The 13,450-nt window shown below is 34.3% G+C and overlaps 1 protein-coding gene across 1 annotated transcript in view; it reads left to right on the forward strand.

Moving 5' to 3' along the window:
* The window catches only part of LOC124635013 (collagen alpha-1(XVIII) chain-like), a 158,273-nt gene that overhangs the window by 97,336 nt on the left and 47,487 nt on the right, over positions 1-13,450 (forward strand). The window contains exons 3-4 of the mRNA XM_047170748.1: positions 1,766-1,845; positions 7,349-7,896. Of these exons, the coding sequence (XP_047026704.1) occupies positions 1,766-1,845; positions 7,349-7,896 (628 nt within the window). The remainder of the gene's footprint in view (positions 1-1,765; positions 1,846-7,348; positions 7,897-13,450) is intronic.

Consider the following 13,450-nt stretch of genomic DNA (forward strand, 5'->3'; position numbering starts at 1 on the left):
AAGTTCCAGTTGTAATTGGCTTACGAAGGATTGACCAATGTAAGCTTATTACATGGAAATTGGAATTGTAACCTAGATAAAACCTAACAGCAAGAGTATCAATATGTTCAAATAAAGTAACTCCTCTTGATGTTACTATTTATAAAAATAGTTTAGAGACGGACTGCCATTAATGTGGATCACGTCAGGTAATACCCCAATAATGTGCGTAGATATACTTAGAGTATAGACTATATTTCACTAAATATTTGGGCACAAATTATGCCTATTAAGTAGGAAGACAGCACTGTTATAAAGAGACTAAGTGTTAGGTACCTAGAAACATGTAAGAGTTAAATAACTTTAATGTGAGAACAGGTATTACCTAATTCACGTCTGAGTATTCAAAACGTCTTGCACTCACGACTTGATAAGTATTGATTATAAAATTAATGATAGGTTAAAGTTTACAATCGTGTAATTGAAATGCAAATCTTCGTCTTATAATATTGTTCGTTGCGAAATTTTGCGAGCTTTGATTGAAAATCTATTATCATTATAGACTTGTGCTTAGTACTCATGAGTTATGATGATTGGGTACTTGTATGAAAGATACTTCCTACGCAAGTTATAAGACCAACCTAAGAGAAGGTGAGGCTCCTTAAGCAATAAGTTGTACATAACTATTTATTATTAATATTGCGACTATTAAATGTAGAGGTACTTCTTGAGTAGAAATTTAGAAATAAACGTAGAATTTCGTGTTGAAATGTTTATATTAATTTATTTGATGTAGAAACGCAAACAACGTTTCGTGGGAGAAGGAAACAGTTATGTGAAACGGTCAAAATATATGGTTTATGAAATACAAGCAGGTAAATATGACTTGATACAGAAGCTTAGATACAAGAATAAATAAATACTTTTGTTCTATTCCGGTCTCGATCTATTAAGCATTTTAAACAGTCTTCAGCAGTTTGCACGTGAATAGGTTTGTTTGCTCAAATCACTTTGACTTTGTCGCAAAAACATCGTCTAAAGTTTACGCAGACAAAAATAACGATAGCAATAAATTTCAAAAACGTAAACTACATTCGACAGCGGCGCCAATATTCGTATCAATTAAGCTCTCTTCAGCCGAACGGTTTCAAACACGATCTGAATTGCAAATACACACTTTTTCTTCTCATTCCCAATGTACGTCTAAATGGATCTAATTGGAAATTCGACGCCTCTTAAATCGTCCAAGTTTGTTTCCACGGGCGAAAGGACCAATTGGTCCTTTTGACGAATTGCTTATCGAACCATTGGATAAATCAAAGTGTACAAACACTCTGTTTGTGATTCAGCCGTTTATGTTAGCTAATGATCGGATTTGTGTTGAAAACGACCGCCAAAAAAAATAAAATGGCGAATTCTGACAGGTTTATTTATGGAGCGTGAATATTGCCTGAATAGAAAATTGGGCACGTATTGAAATGAATGGTGACGATTGCAAATATAAGCTTTGTGAAACGAAAAATATAATACAGTTTTCCCTTTGTGTGGATGAAAAGTTTTTTTGTGATGTTACTTTAAAAAAACATTGTTACGAACAGTTGCATCGAATTCTATTTTTGAAAAGTGCCATCAGTTTTACCTAGTCATTGAGGCACATAGAAAGCGGCAATATAGCCTCCGCTTCTACTTCTAACAAATTTTAAACAAAGGTGTAGAAATTATTACAGCCATCAAAAATTATATTATTATATATTCAATGTATTATAACAACATACTTTCTTTACAGATATCACTGGTTCCTGATCTTGCTGCTATCCTCAACGTGCTCCGGTAACGATGGACTATTCGGCTCCAAATTCCAGACTGGTAAACAAATTCTCTTTGGTAATTATTTTATTTTGTTTTTATTTATGCTTAGTTTATAGAGATGATGAACTTTTGTTGTAGTAACATAACCATCACAGTGCTATACTACATTTTATAAATAAGATATTTTATCCTAAATCCTGCAATCTACCTACGTATTTCGTGACGAACCTTAAAATTCATAAACTGATATGCATGCAGTTTCCAGCAATCGATAAAAAATACGTATTAACATTCAATTTGTTATAATTATAACCAAACAAATATTCACATTAACAGTTCATCAGATTGCACCCATTTCCAAAACATTAAAAAAAAAAACAATAACTCAAATCAACGGATCGCTAAAAATCTCATAAATATCTAATAGGCACTTTATTCAAAGCGGCTAATTCGTTCATAAATCATAAAAGGCGATAACGTGCCAGTAAATACCTCGTAACATGAATTAACAAGTTTATTAGATCGTTTATTATTCATTACGATTGTAAATGTCGTTTCTGAATCAGAAGTTAGATAAAGCTGACTTAAGCTAATATACGTTGTGAGTCTTACTTTGATTGCGACATAAGCTTTGAGTTAAAATTTTTCGGTGGTTTTATGTTAACTATAGTTCGGCCATTCAGAGAATGCGTTCCTGACACGTCGCGATTGAACTGACGACGTAACTTTGCAATGGCGTTGCAGTTACGATAAAAATATTTTTGCTGGTTGTTTACCGTTTTAACAATTGAGGAGCATTAAAACAACATTATTATATCAATAATCAATGAATGTTATAATTTTGTGCCAAACTGAGTGTCAAATAACTTGGTAAACAATATTTTTCTAAATCTATACTGCGCTATTACAAGGTTATGTCAGCGGTTTATATTTTGTAGTGCTGTGCTAAAAATAACAGGCAAGTATCGTAATCTGTTCTTATACAGTTATAATATAAAATAATACGTTTTGATTTTCTTTTTAAGAATTGGAAAATAATGGACTATAAGACTTAATTATAACTTTTATGAAAAATAAAAATAAAACTATGACCAAACCGCATTTTTATACTTATATTAAAAATGGTAACCCCAAATGGCGTTATGGGCCGCCATTTTGTGACGCTAAAACAGTCGTCCGTTGTCGTTTCGTGCGCATAGACCACGTTTTTCAAGTGTTTTCGATCTGTTTTTATTTGATTACCCGGCTTTTGTTAGACCGAGATATAAGGATTGATTCTGTTATTGATAATAATATAATTATACATGTAGGCGAAGATGATGATGAAGACACCACCTCCTCAAGCAAATCGGAGTCTGATTAATATTCTGTTCGCACATTCAATTCAATGTACTTGTAACAAAGAATAAATAAAACAATTTTATTATATGAATATTACCTTTTTTTGGTTTCCACTTAAATAACTAAAATATAAAACAAATGATTCCGCCAATTTAAAACGAAAATAATCTTAAAATAATGCGGCGGTTCATTTTGAAGGAACGGTAACGAACTCAGTGTTATGTTGTGCCCATCACTAGTCGTGACTAACTGATAGGTGTCAGGAACGCATTCTCTGAACGGCCGAAGTATAATCATGTTACTAATAGGTATATGCCTATTAATATTTGTACACTTCAGTAGGATTATAGAAGAGATTAAAGTGCCCTCTTCTATTCCAATAGTGTTAAAACGGTACAAATCATAAATGCATCGATAACATGTTCCTAAGGATTCCGTGATCAGGTGGCTTCCAAAACTATGAAACTCAACCAAAGCCAAGCAAATATTAAACCAGTGAAATTCACTGTGACACAATTAAGAAAAATGATTTAAGGTCCTGTTCTTGCTATCGTTACATAAACAGAGTATAGCATATTTAATTTTAATAATCAAAAATAAAACTAGAAGTAACAAATCAGTCTTCGAAAACATAAACAGTGACACAAAATACAGCCAAGCTCCACAATAACACGCCGATGATAAACCTACATTGCGTCGTTTGAAACGCTCATCCCTATTCCACGAACCGCAATCGTTTTAACTACGCCATTTACAAAGCGAGGAAAACCGTGGGGCGTTAATTGTCTCAGAGCTGCAAACAATCTGTATGAAAAGTTCGCTCCACGGAATACAGTATTTAATTTTATGTTTTAGTGTACACTGCGCGGCAGTTAAGGGATGTGTGAACACAGCTTTAGGACTGCCTCGCCAATTGCTGACGGTTTTATTTGTATAGAGATTTCTGTTAATTGGATGCGAAAAGGTAATTACTAGGAAATCGTTTAGATTTTATATTTCTAGGCAGGTTAGTGCTGTTAGTTCGTGTAATTGGACCTACAGCGGATACTAAAAATTGGTATCGATAATCGGAAATGCGATGATAAGCAAAAACGTAAATGTCGACGTTTGCTAGAAATGTGGAACATTTTTGGAAATTAAAAACTATCGATGATAGCAGTGCTTTGCCGTTGATGAGCTTTTTCATTAAGAATTTCGGAAATCTGATTTAAAGCAATAATTGAACTTGTAAAGAATGCATTAGTCTTGTAACAAAATACGACCACAAAGTTTCTTTCGAAGACAAAAAAGAAAACATAAACTTTGTGGTCATATCTTCCTCCCCTATTGGTAAACTCTAACAATCAGGTCAAGGTTATATAACAGCGTCAAAATTGCTTCGTATCGAGCCAAAATAGAGAAAATTCTTACGTTATTTCATCAAGGAACGTTATCTGAAATAGAAATCGTAAGTATTTTCACAAAGAAGCTTCAAAGCTGACTATCACATATTGACTCGCGAGTTGTTCAGGAAATTAAATAAAAAAAACCGGCCAAGTGGGAGTCGGAATCGCATAAGAAGGGTTCCGTACCATTAATTAGAAAATGAGCAAAAGAATTACGTTTGTTGTATGTGAGCCCCCCAAAATATTTATTGTATTCTAGTTTTCATTTGTAGCATTGTTCATAGCGGCAACAGAAATACATCATCTGTGAAAATTTCAACTCTCTAACTATCACGGTCCATGAGATACAGTCTAGTGACAGACGGACGGACGGACGGACAGAGGAGTGAAAACAATAGGGTCCCGTTTTACACTTTGGGTACGGAACCCTAAAAATGTACGTATTGGAAGCTATCTTCTAACATAGGAGAAATTGGAAGCATTCTATTTGACGCGGTGCTAGTGCAAAGCTTCTTACGTTTGACCTTACCTGAGAATAAATGTCTTTCTTCTGAAGGTCGACGTTAAAGTGAGACGGAATTAAAAGATACGAGTAGTATTTCGTAAAAGAAAGTATTATTTTGTTTTGAAACGAAATAGTTGCGTAGTTAGGTTAGGGTGTTTTTATAAGCATCCTGCTTTGGAAAACGAGAATGACATAAACGTTTAATACGGAGATTAAGTTTAATGTGGCTATACGACATCAACGTTAAAACCCCATGCAAAGAAGACAAATGTGCATTTTATCAGACTTTAAGTAATGCTTCTACAGTTATGTGATAGTTAACTTATCACCCTAACAGTTTGTTTCTTTCTTACAGCATTAATTGCTCATGGTAGCGCAGTCATCAAATCGATTAATGTCATACCAGCTACCATCAGTACCTGATTCCCGTCACTGACAAACCAAACACAAGAATCAGACTCCAATGTCACAGCATTAATTTATTCAATGTGTTTACAACTAACCTCGGTAGATACCAATATTACCAAAGACACTGTTGGAACCATACTGGCCAATATACCAAGTGCACATAACAAGATTCCCTGGGGAAAATATAGTACAGGAGCCGCAGGAAACGCTAAAGGCATGCAAATATATGGACCTATGTATACAAGTTACGTGCATAGCATGCATTTGTGGCTCATTAATCGTGCAGTTTGCGCCGGACTCTTGTGTTTTAAATTCTTCGCGTTTGGCATTTGTCTTTTTATTGTTATGTTATGAGAAATAGCGGGAGTTTTGTGTAATAAGCTTGATATTGATCACGAGCGACAAAGGTTATGTTATTGTAGGCATAGCGAAAAGATGAGAAGATATTTTAGTTTGCATTGCACATGTAGTATTTAATAAATGGTTCAATTGGTTGCCTATCTTATATACATAAGTGGGTGTTATAGACTATACGAGTAGACTAGACAATTAATAAACAGCTCCTCATGCTTATAAATGTGACACATGGGCCGCTTTCATACCGCGAAAGAATAACCTTAAGCCTCCAAGAAATGTCTGCACAAAAGCCGAAAAGATAACAACGGCATCCAACGGCCAGTAAAGACCATGTATATGGGTAGCTAAGCCAGCTTCACTAGCCGCGCTTAAACCTAAGACATACCCACAAGAGCAGCGGTTACTTATTACGTTATCCATAAAGTCAGCCAAAGTATTCCAGCTATGTCTTCCGACAAGTGTATACAAACATTTTGTTGTTCTCAGTTCTGTGAAGTAGACTTGAAAATTCCGGAAAATATTTCGCATGCATGAAGAACACTACAGCAACGTTTGTAGAAACATCTGAATTATTTAGGTTCACGTTCGTAAGGGCTTCATTATTCCCCTCGCAAGCGAAGGCATTTTAAAGTTTGTTGTTTCAAAATATACTGGGGTATATGCGGAATTTATTCTTAAAACTGATCTGTTAGAAAATATCGCGTTTATTGGCAATTTCTGTGTTTATGTGGTGGCGCTAGCTAGAAGTCCTGACATAAATATGAAAACTGAAACGCCATATTTCACGCACTATTAATCGGAATTTATTAAAAGCATTATGTCAAAGCACTAAAGTTTAATTTCCTGTATCCAATATAAGGACGTAAATGACTTATTTCCTTGCTTAAAATAAGAACGATTTTAGTTTTGAAGTAAATCAATTTTGCAATTAACAAGCAACTTAAAAAGTCATGGTTGCAATTTGAAAAGGCTGTACCGTTGCCATCCAAAATAAACCTGTCGAGGATTTCATAAATCCTGCTATTTTCCATTCCACATTCTAACTACAAATAACACTACCCGTCAACAAATTATTTCCCCTATATGGACAAGTCCCAAAATACCCCACATTAATGTTTTTTTCTTGCCGCTTACTAATGCAATTTTAATTCCAAGTACCTAGTTTCTTATTCAGGACGTTTACTGTAGACTTTTTAAATGTAGCTAGAATAACGTTTATAGACCAACACCACTAATACCACTCAGACCGACTCTTACCAAGTTGCATTTTCCACTGCCTTCCAACTGAATTAAATAGTACTTAGAAAAGGCTCTTATTTAGAAGAAGATTTTTTATTGTGAGAAGAATTGGAGCTCTTGTATAATTATTGAGTTCTAATTTTGAGCAGTTTTCTGTTGCAGACATTATTTTTGGACTCGTATTTTTTATTCAGTTCAGATCATATTTCTATAATTTTAATTGCTGCCAGATTGCACTTTAGAGAAATTCTTTTGTTTTTTTATTCAAACAACTTCGTTAGTCAATCAAAACCGATACCAAATTCGATTTGTATTTATCTTCCAGATATTCCCGAATACGACCTCCTGCACGCAATCGGAGTTCCGTTCAGCAATCCGAAAACACAATACTTCGACGAAGGCCTCGATGGGTTCCCTGCCTACGGCCTCATGCCGGGATCGGATATAAAATCCCCCTACCGCCTGTTCATGCCAGAGAAACTATACGCCGAGTTCTCAATAACAGCCACCGTCAGGCCGGCGAACAAAGATGGCGGATTCCTATTCTCAGTTGTAAACCCTTTAGAAACGGTAGTACAATTGGGAGTGCAATTAATTCCTTCGGGCCCCGGACTAACAAATATTTCGCTGCTATACACTGACGCTAATATCTACGCGTTATCTCAGACCATTGCGTCATTCGTCGTACCTTCGTTTGCTAAGAAATGGAGCAGATTTGCTTTGAGGGTTACAACTGATAATGTCACGCTGTTCCTGAATTGTCATGAGTTTGATACTGTGGTGGTGAAGAGGAACCCGCTGGAGTTGGTCTTCGATTCTGCTTCGACTCTGTATGTTGGACAAGCTGGACCGTTGATAAGAGGCGCTTTTCACGTAAGTACCGTTCTATTTTTAAATAATTAATTACAAAAAGCTCTGATATTATTACTTACACTATAAGATGTTATTTCCGTACTGACAACGTATCGACCGATCGTATTTACGCCATCTTTAATCGGCACTTAACTTTTTGTTCAAAAATAATACTGGCACTTTGCATCCAATGAAAAGTTTTAATGCGTTTAAAAACCCGTTTGAAACAACCCTCACTTTGCAACAGTTGGGTACAAAGATTCCCCCAGTGGCGATGCTTGCAAACTTTTCTATTAAGTTGAAGACACCGAGTTAGACAGTATCCTAATCTCAATGCAGCAACTTGTTTATGGATTAAACAATCTTAAAAGTAGGAAATATCAAATCAACGTTTAGAAAAAAATCTGCCTTATAAATATTACAGGTTAAGTCCCTAAGGCACAAGACATCTAAGATTGAAGAGTCACACAAAAGTCACAGCAAGACAAATTAATCTAAGACAGAATAGTTCAAAGATCATTACAATCCCAAACTTACTACAAACAGCAATTATTCATAAACTTAAACATTATAACGTTAATGATACTAATTCCGAACTGAGATTACGGCAAAAGCTTTTCATCAAGAAATATTAAATGAAGGAGACGATACAAAACTACTTCAATTATAAAGATAAAGGCGTTTTGATAAACAATAGAATTGCAATTCTAAAAACGCTATTTGTGTGACAAAAGACGGTGAGAGACAATTTGTCTTGGCTTCAATGAAAGCTCTAAATAATTATGAGGATAAACTACTGAATGAGTTAACGAGACATCATGAATCTGTGAATTGCAAATATTCGTTTTGTACCGTCGATTTAAAATGGAACTTTTCTACTGTGCTGTGGCCACAAACTTGTTCAAAAGAATTGAATGAATTTATCATTGTGTGCTTTAAAAGGCTAGATAGTAGTTATTTATTACTCTAATGAGTAAATACCTACTCAGTTATTCACACGCAAATGGATTCCTCAAGCTATCAATTCATGAATTACATTCCCGTCTTAATTATTACCAGGGATAATACGAATCGTAAGAACTAATAATCGAGCCTACCAAAAATAAGAGTAATTTTAAGGAGCAAGCTTATGTATATCCTTTTTATCTCATGCACAAAACAGCTTCTACTGAACGCAGATAAACAACATTTTGTCGCTATGGTTTGGCTTAACAATGTTTGTGACACACTGTTATTTAGTTCGGACAATAAGGTTTAGAAGGTTGGCGTTGATACCTCATACTTTGGGTTCTGGTCATATGTTTATTTTGTTTTTTATCTTATTTTGATAGTTTTTTCTTAAATCCAAAAAATCTTGTCATAAAAAGGTGAGCATTATGCAATAGATGATGCCTAAGAGTTGTTTCTACTGGGGTCTGAAATATTATAGTTGGAAAATCTCTTGATATTTTTCTTCAAAGAGAACTTTATTGTTTTTTTTTTCAGTTTGACGAATGTGGCAGTTGTTTTCATTTCACAGCTTACGGTAAATTTTATAATCCTACATAGAAATCCTAGTTGGATGAACAAGATTACTGAGTTGTTCATTTAAGCTGTCGGTATTTTGTCCAAAGTACCAACTCCGCTGTACCCCTGAATATTTGAAATCCCTATCGTGCACGATGGGATTACATATTTTTCAACACAAATCATGCGTGGTTGTTTGTCTTAATTTTAAGGAAACGAACCAAATAAATGTTGTTTCAGTGGTTAGATTTTTCCTTACTTTTGTTTATATTTGTTTTTAGCTTCAACTGTATGGTGTATTATAGAGTTGTTTGAGGATCATAAATTGGTACATCATTTTTCTATATTTAGTACAGAAAAGTATGGTATATACCTGTGAAAATAATTTGTTAAGTTAAGTATATAATATACTTACCTACATACGAATTATAATTTCCATAGCAAATATTTATCTTATAAAAGATTAACTTCCCAAAAGTTATAATTAAATTTCTGAGTACCACAAGCTATGCAAGTGCATGCGGTTATTTTAGATAAAACTTTGGAAATTGTTGTATAACTTTTTGTTTTTCTTAAACTTCGTCTTGGCCATAATCCTCCGAGCTAATGTCTCGACAGGGTTGTCACAGATAACTTGTCCACTGACACAAATGTTTTACACATTTTAAAAATGTATGCTTAATAAAGAAATACTTTATGCTTCTTTCTATTAATAAAGAGTTCACGACTCACATAAAACAAACAATATTAATTACATCTTATGCAGCTGAGAATAATATATTGGGCAGGAAAATGGCCGTTTTCTTAAGACCCCGTACGCACCACAGTGACAGGCGGTAAAGCGGATCGAAAGAGCTCGCTCACCCTCATGAGCAGTTTGCTCTCATTTGCTTCCACTGCCCTTCACAGTTGAGCACAGTCGCCGTACAAGCCCGAAAAAGATTTCTACACAAAAACTTAAAAGAAGCAGCCCTTACTCACTCAGGTACCTAAAGTTTGTGACAAAGTTTGCCGATGCGAGGCCACGTTTGCATATCAAATGTAGCAGTTAAGTTTACAGATGTCGCTGGCAACGTACAAGTTTCATAAGTTACTACTTAACGTTATAGTATGCAAGCGGATTTGCAAATTACCGCGGAAATATTTTGGACGAAACTTTTAGTGGCACTTGAGATGAAGTTTTGGGAGAAACTCTTACTATTGAAAGTCGTACTTTTTTTGTAAATGAAGTAAAGTTAGAAGCAATTTTATGCCTTCAATCTATACTTAATATAATCAGCTAAAGAGTTTGTTTGTTTGATTGGTTGAACATGCTAGCCTCAGTAACTACTAAGTCCGTTTGAAAAATCCAACAGTTTTAAATAGCGCTTTTCCAAGGGAAGGCAGACGAAACCGCTGCTGATGTATTTATTAATAATGATATCGCATAACGTATATAACGTGCTTTTAAATACAATCGTGCCTTCCCTTTGTGGTCCAAGTTTTTTTTCAATTTTATTATTGAAGACCATCAACATCCAGCAATAATTTATTCCTGAAATCAAAACTAAATGCAAATCAAAGTTATTCGTAGTCCAACAGTTATTCCAGTTTAGTCCAAAAATAACTAGTGCAGTGTTCCAAAGTTTGTACAATGTCGTAACTTCTTGTTTGTACAATTGGTAATTGGTAAAATACCCAGTGTGAACACATTTGATAGCTCGCATATGAAAGTTAGTTTCGAAAAGTTTGAGGAAACACCGAATATTATTATTTTGGCCAAACTTAACTTGCAATTATTATCTAATATGTTATTAAAATCATACCATATTTATTACAATTTATTCTGGTAAATAACGTATGTCGATAAATAATTCTGTAACAAGCCCAAAATTACCTACCAAAATAAAATTTACACCAAGAAACACCAATGTAAAAGTCGACGCAAAATAAATAGTTAACTGAAAAATCGACGCGAAATTCTTTTAAATAAATATTGCAACGGTACTGCCATCAAAATCTCTCACTACTTTAAAAACCTGGACTGAAAAGTTCCTTTGGAAATCCTCTCAAAGATTAATTCAGCGTACATAAGGCTAGTACCTACCGTACGTTCAGCTACCCCGGGTGACTTTCGCACGCGCGAACGCTTTTATTTCGGTTGAATGCCTTCGTAAAACGGGCACGACTTATTTTTAATATTTTTCCGGGTTAGTTTTGTAGATTTTTGAGATATGGTGTCTGTTTGATTGGTTTGATTCTTAGTATAGGTACTTACACCAAAGTAAACCTTAAAAAAAAACATTGTTTAGGTAATTATCTAAGTTATTTCGATTAAGATTTCGCAATCAATACATTCTTTCTCCGTATTAGAAGAAACATTTTTGATCCAACAGGCAAACTATGTGTCTTGTTTTCTTGGACATTATGTACCTTATAAAAATTAAAATGTACCTTTTTGATCAATAAATAATAATAAAAAACAATGACAAATTATCTAATATGCAGAAAAATCTTTGAAAAAGACGAGAAAAAATTGCGAGAGGACCAAATATTTGAAAGAGAAAAAGAGAGCTACAAAACCTAAAGGTTAGATTCCTATGATCGTATAAAACTAGGACACCAACTAGTGCGCTCCAATTATTAACGAGTTTCGGTAGTTTATTCCCACGTTAGTCTGAATTAAATAGACATTGAGTGCATTAGTTGCTAGCTGAAAGTCGTAGGAGTCAATTAAGGAACATACTTTATACTCCAGACTCTCTGAGTTATTATCTATCAGTCTGTTGGTTTATTTGAACGAGGCTAGTAATTCTATACGGCTGCTTGTTTTCATTGACAAATTGTATTTTAATGGAGGATATATTAGGTGGTGTCTTGTTGCAAATAGGTGCTGCTTAAATGCTAATCTATGTGCGGTTGAGAAGTTTTCTTTTGTTCTGTCATGTGATAAACGCCTAATATCGGAAAAAAACCGTTTCCAATATTACCTATGTCTCTGTTGATTTGCATACTAGAGATAGAATTTATAGAATAATATTAGAAATTCCTTTCTTAAAAATAAAAGTTCCTAGAAAGTCATATTGTAGACGTAAGTTATCATGTTAACTTTCGTGTTTAATAAATAGTGTGATTTGTTAAAATTTAATTCGTTTCAAGGCCATTAATGTAATAAAATTCTACTTTGTGCTTAACAAGTTTTATAAAATCTACGACAATGTCCCTAAAATAGAATAAAAAGTTGAGAGCGCGCCAAGAAATTCATTCAGGACATCTCAGTGGTTTGACTAGTCAAATATGTACTGCAAGTGAATGTGGGAGAGGTGCCCGCTAACCGCCTAGAGCTAAGCCACTCGGGGACCACTGAAAATATAAGACAGAAGGTTTACAACACTTTATGACTATCAATGAAGTTTCTTGCCGTTTCTTCTCTAAAGACTTGTCTGACTTTTACGAGTCCCTGCAATTAAAACTTTTCACTTATTTTTAATCCTACACTCATTTCCACAACGCCAACTAGATAAGATGATATATTTAGACTAAACAGACTAATTATATATTTATATTAAACATAGCTTTCACTGTGGGTTAGGTAGGTTGTTGTAACTTTTTTTACATCATCAGAAAAGCTGAAAGCACCTACCATGAGTAGGTATAAAAAAAATATTTATCCATTGCGTCTCATTAAAATACAATAACGCTTACAAGTTATTTTCTTTCTATTGCAAGCTTTTCTGGATTCGAAGTTGCTTTTGCAAAAAGTTGGTCTTCTGCTATTTATTCATATCGTGGGCTCAACCTGCATTTGGGTAAAACTGAAAAGCTTTAGTCTTTTACATAGTCATGAGGACGGTTTTAAGCGGAAAAATATGTTTGAGAAGATTATTAGCTCAGTCTAGAGGATAAAAAAAACTATTCACCTAGTTGTTTTACGAATATTTTTATAATAACAAGACTGGCTAATACACGAAAGATTGTATTAGTCCGTATGAATTTCATTTTTAGTATATAACAACTAGAAAGCATTTGTCACTGACATTAACTTGCTTTCAAAAAGCACCTCTTTTATTTGATTACCAGTAGATATTTC

The sequence above is a fragment of the Helicoverpa zea genome, chromosome 12 (genome assembly GCF_022581195.2).
Source record: "Helicoverpa zea isolate HzStark_Cry1AcR chromosome 12, ilHelZeax1.1, whole genome shotgun sequence".
Taxonomy (NCBI): Eukaryota; Metazoa; Arthropoda; class Insecta; order Lepidoptera; family Noctuidae; genus Helicoverpa; species Helicoverpa zea.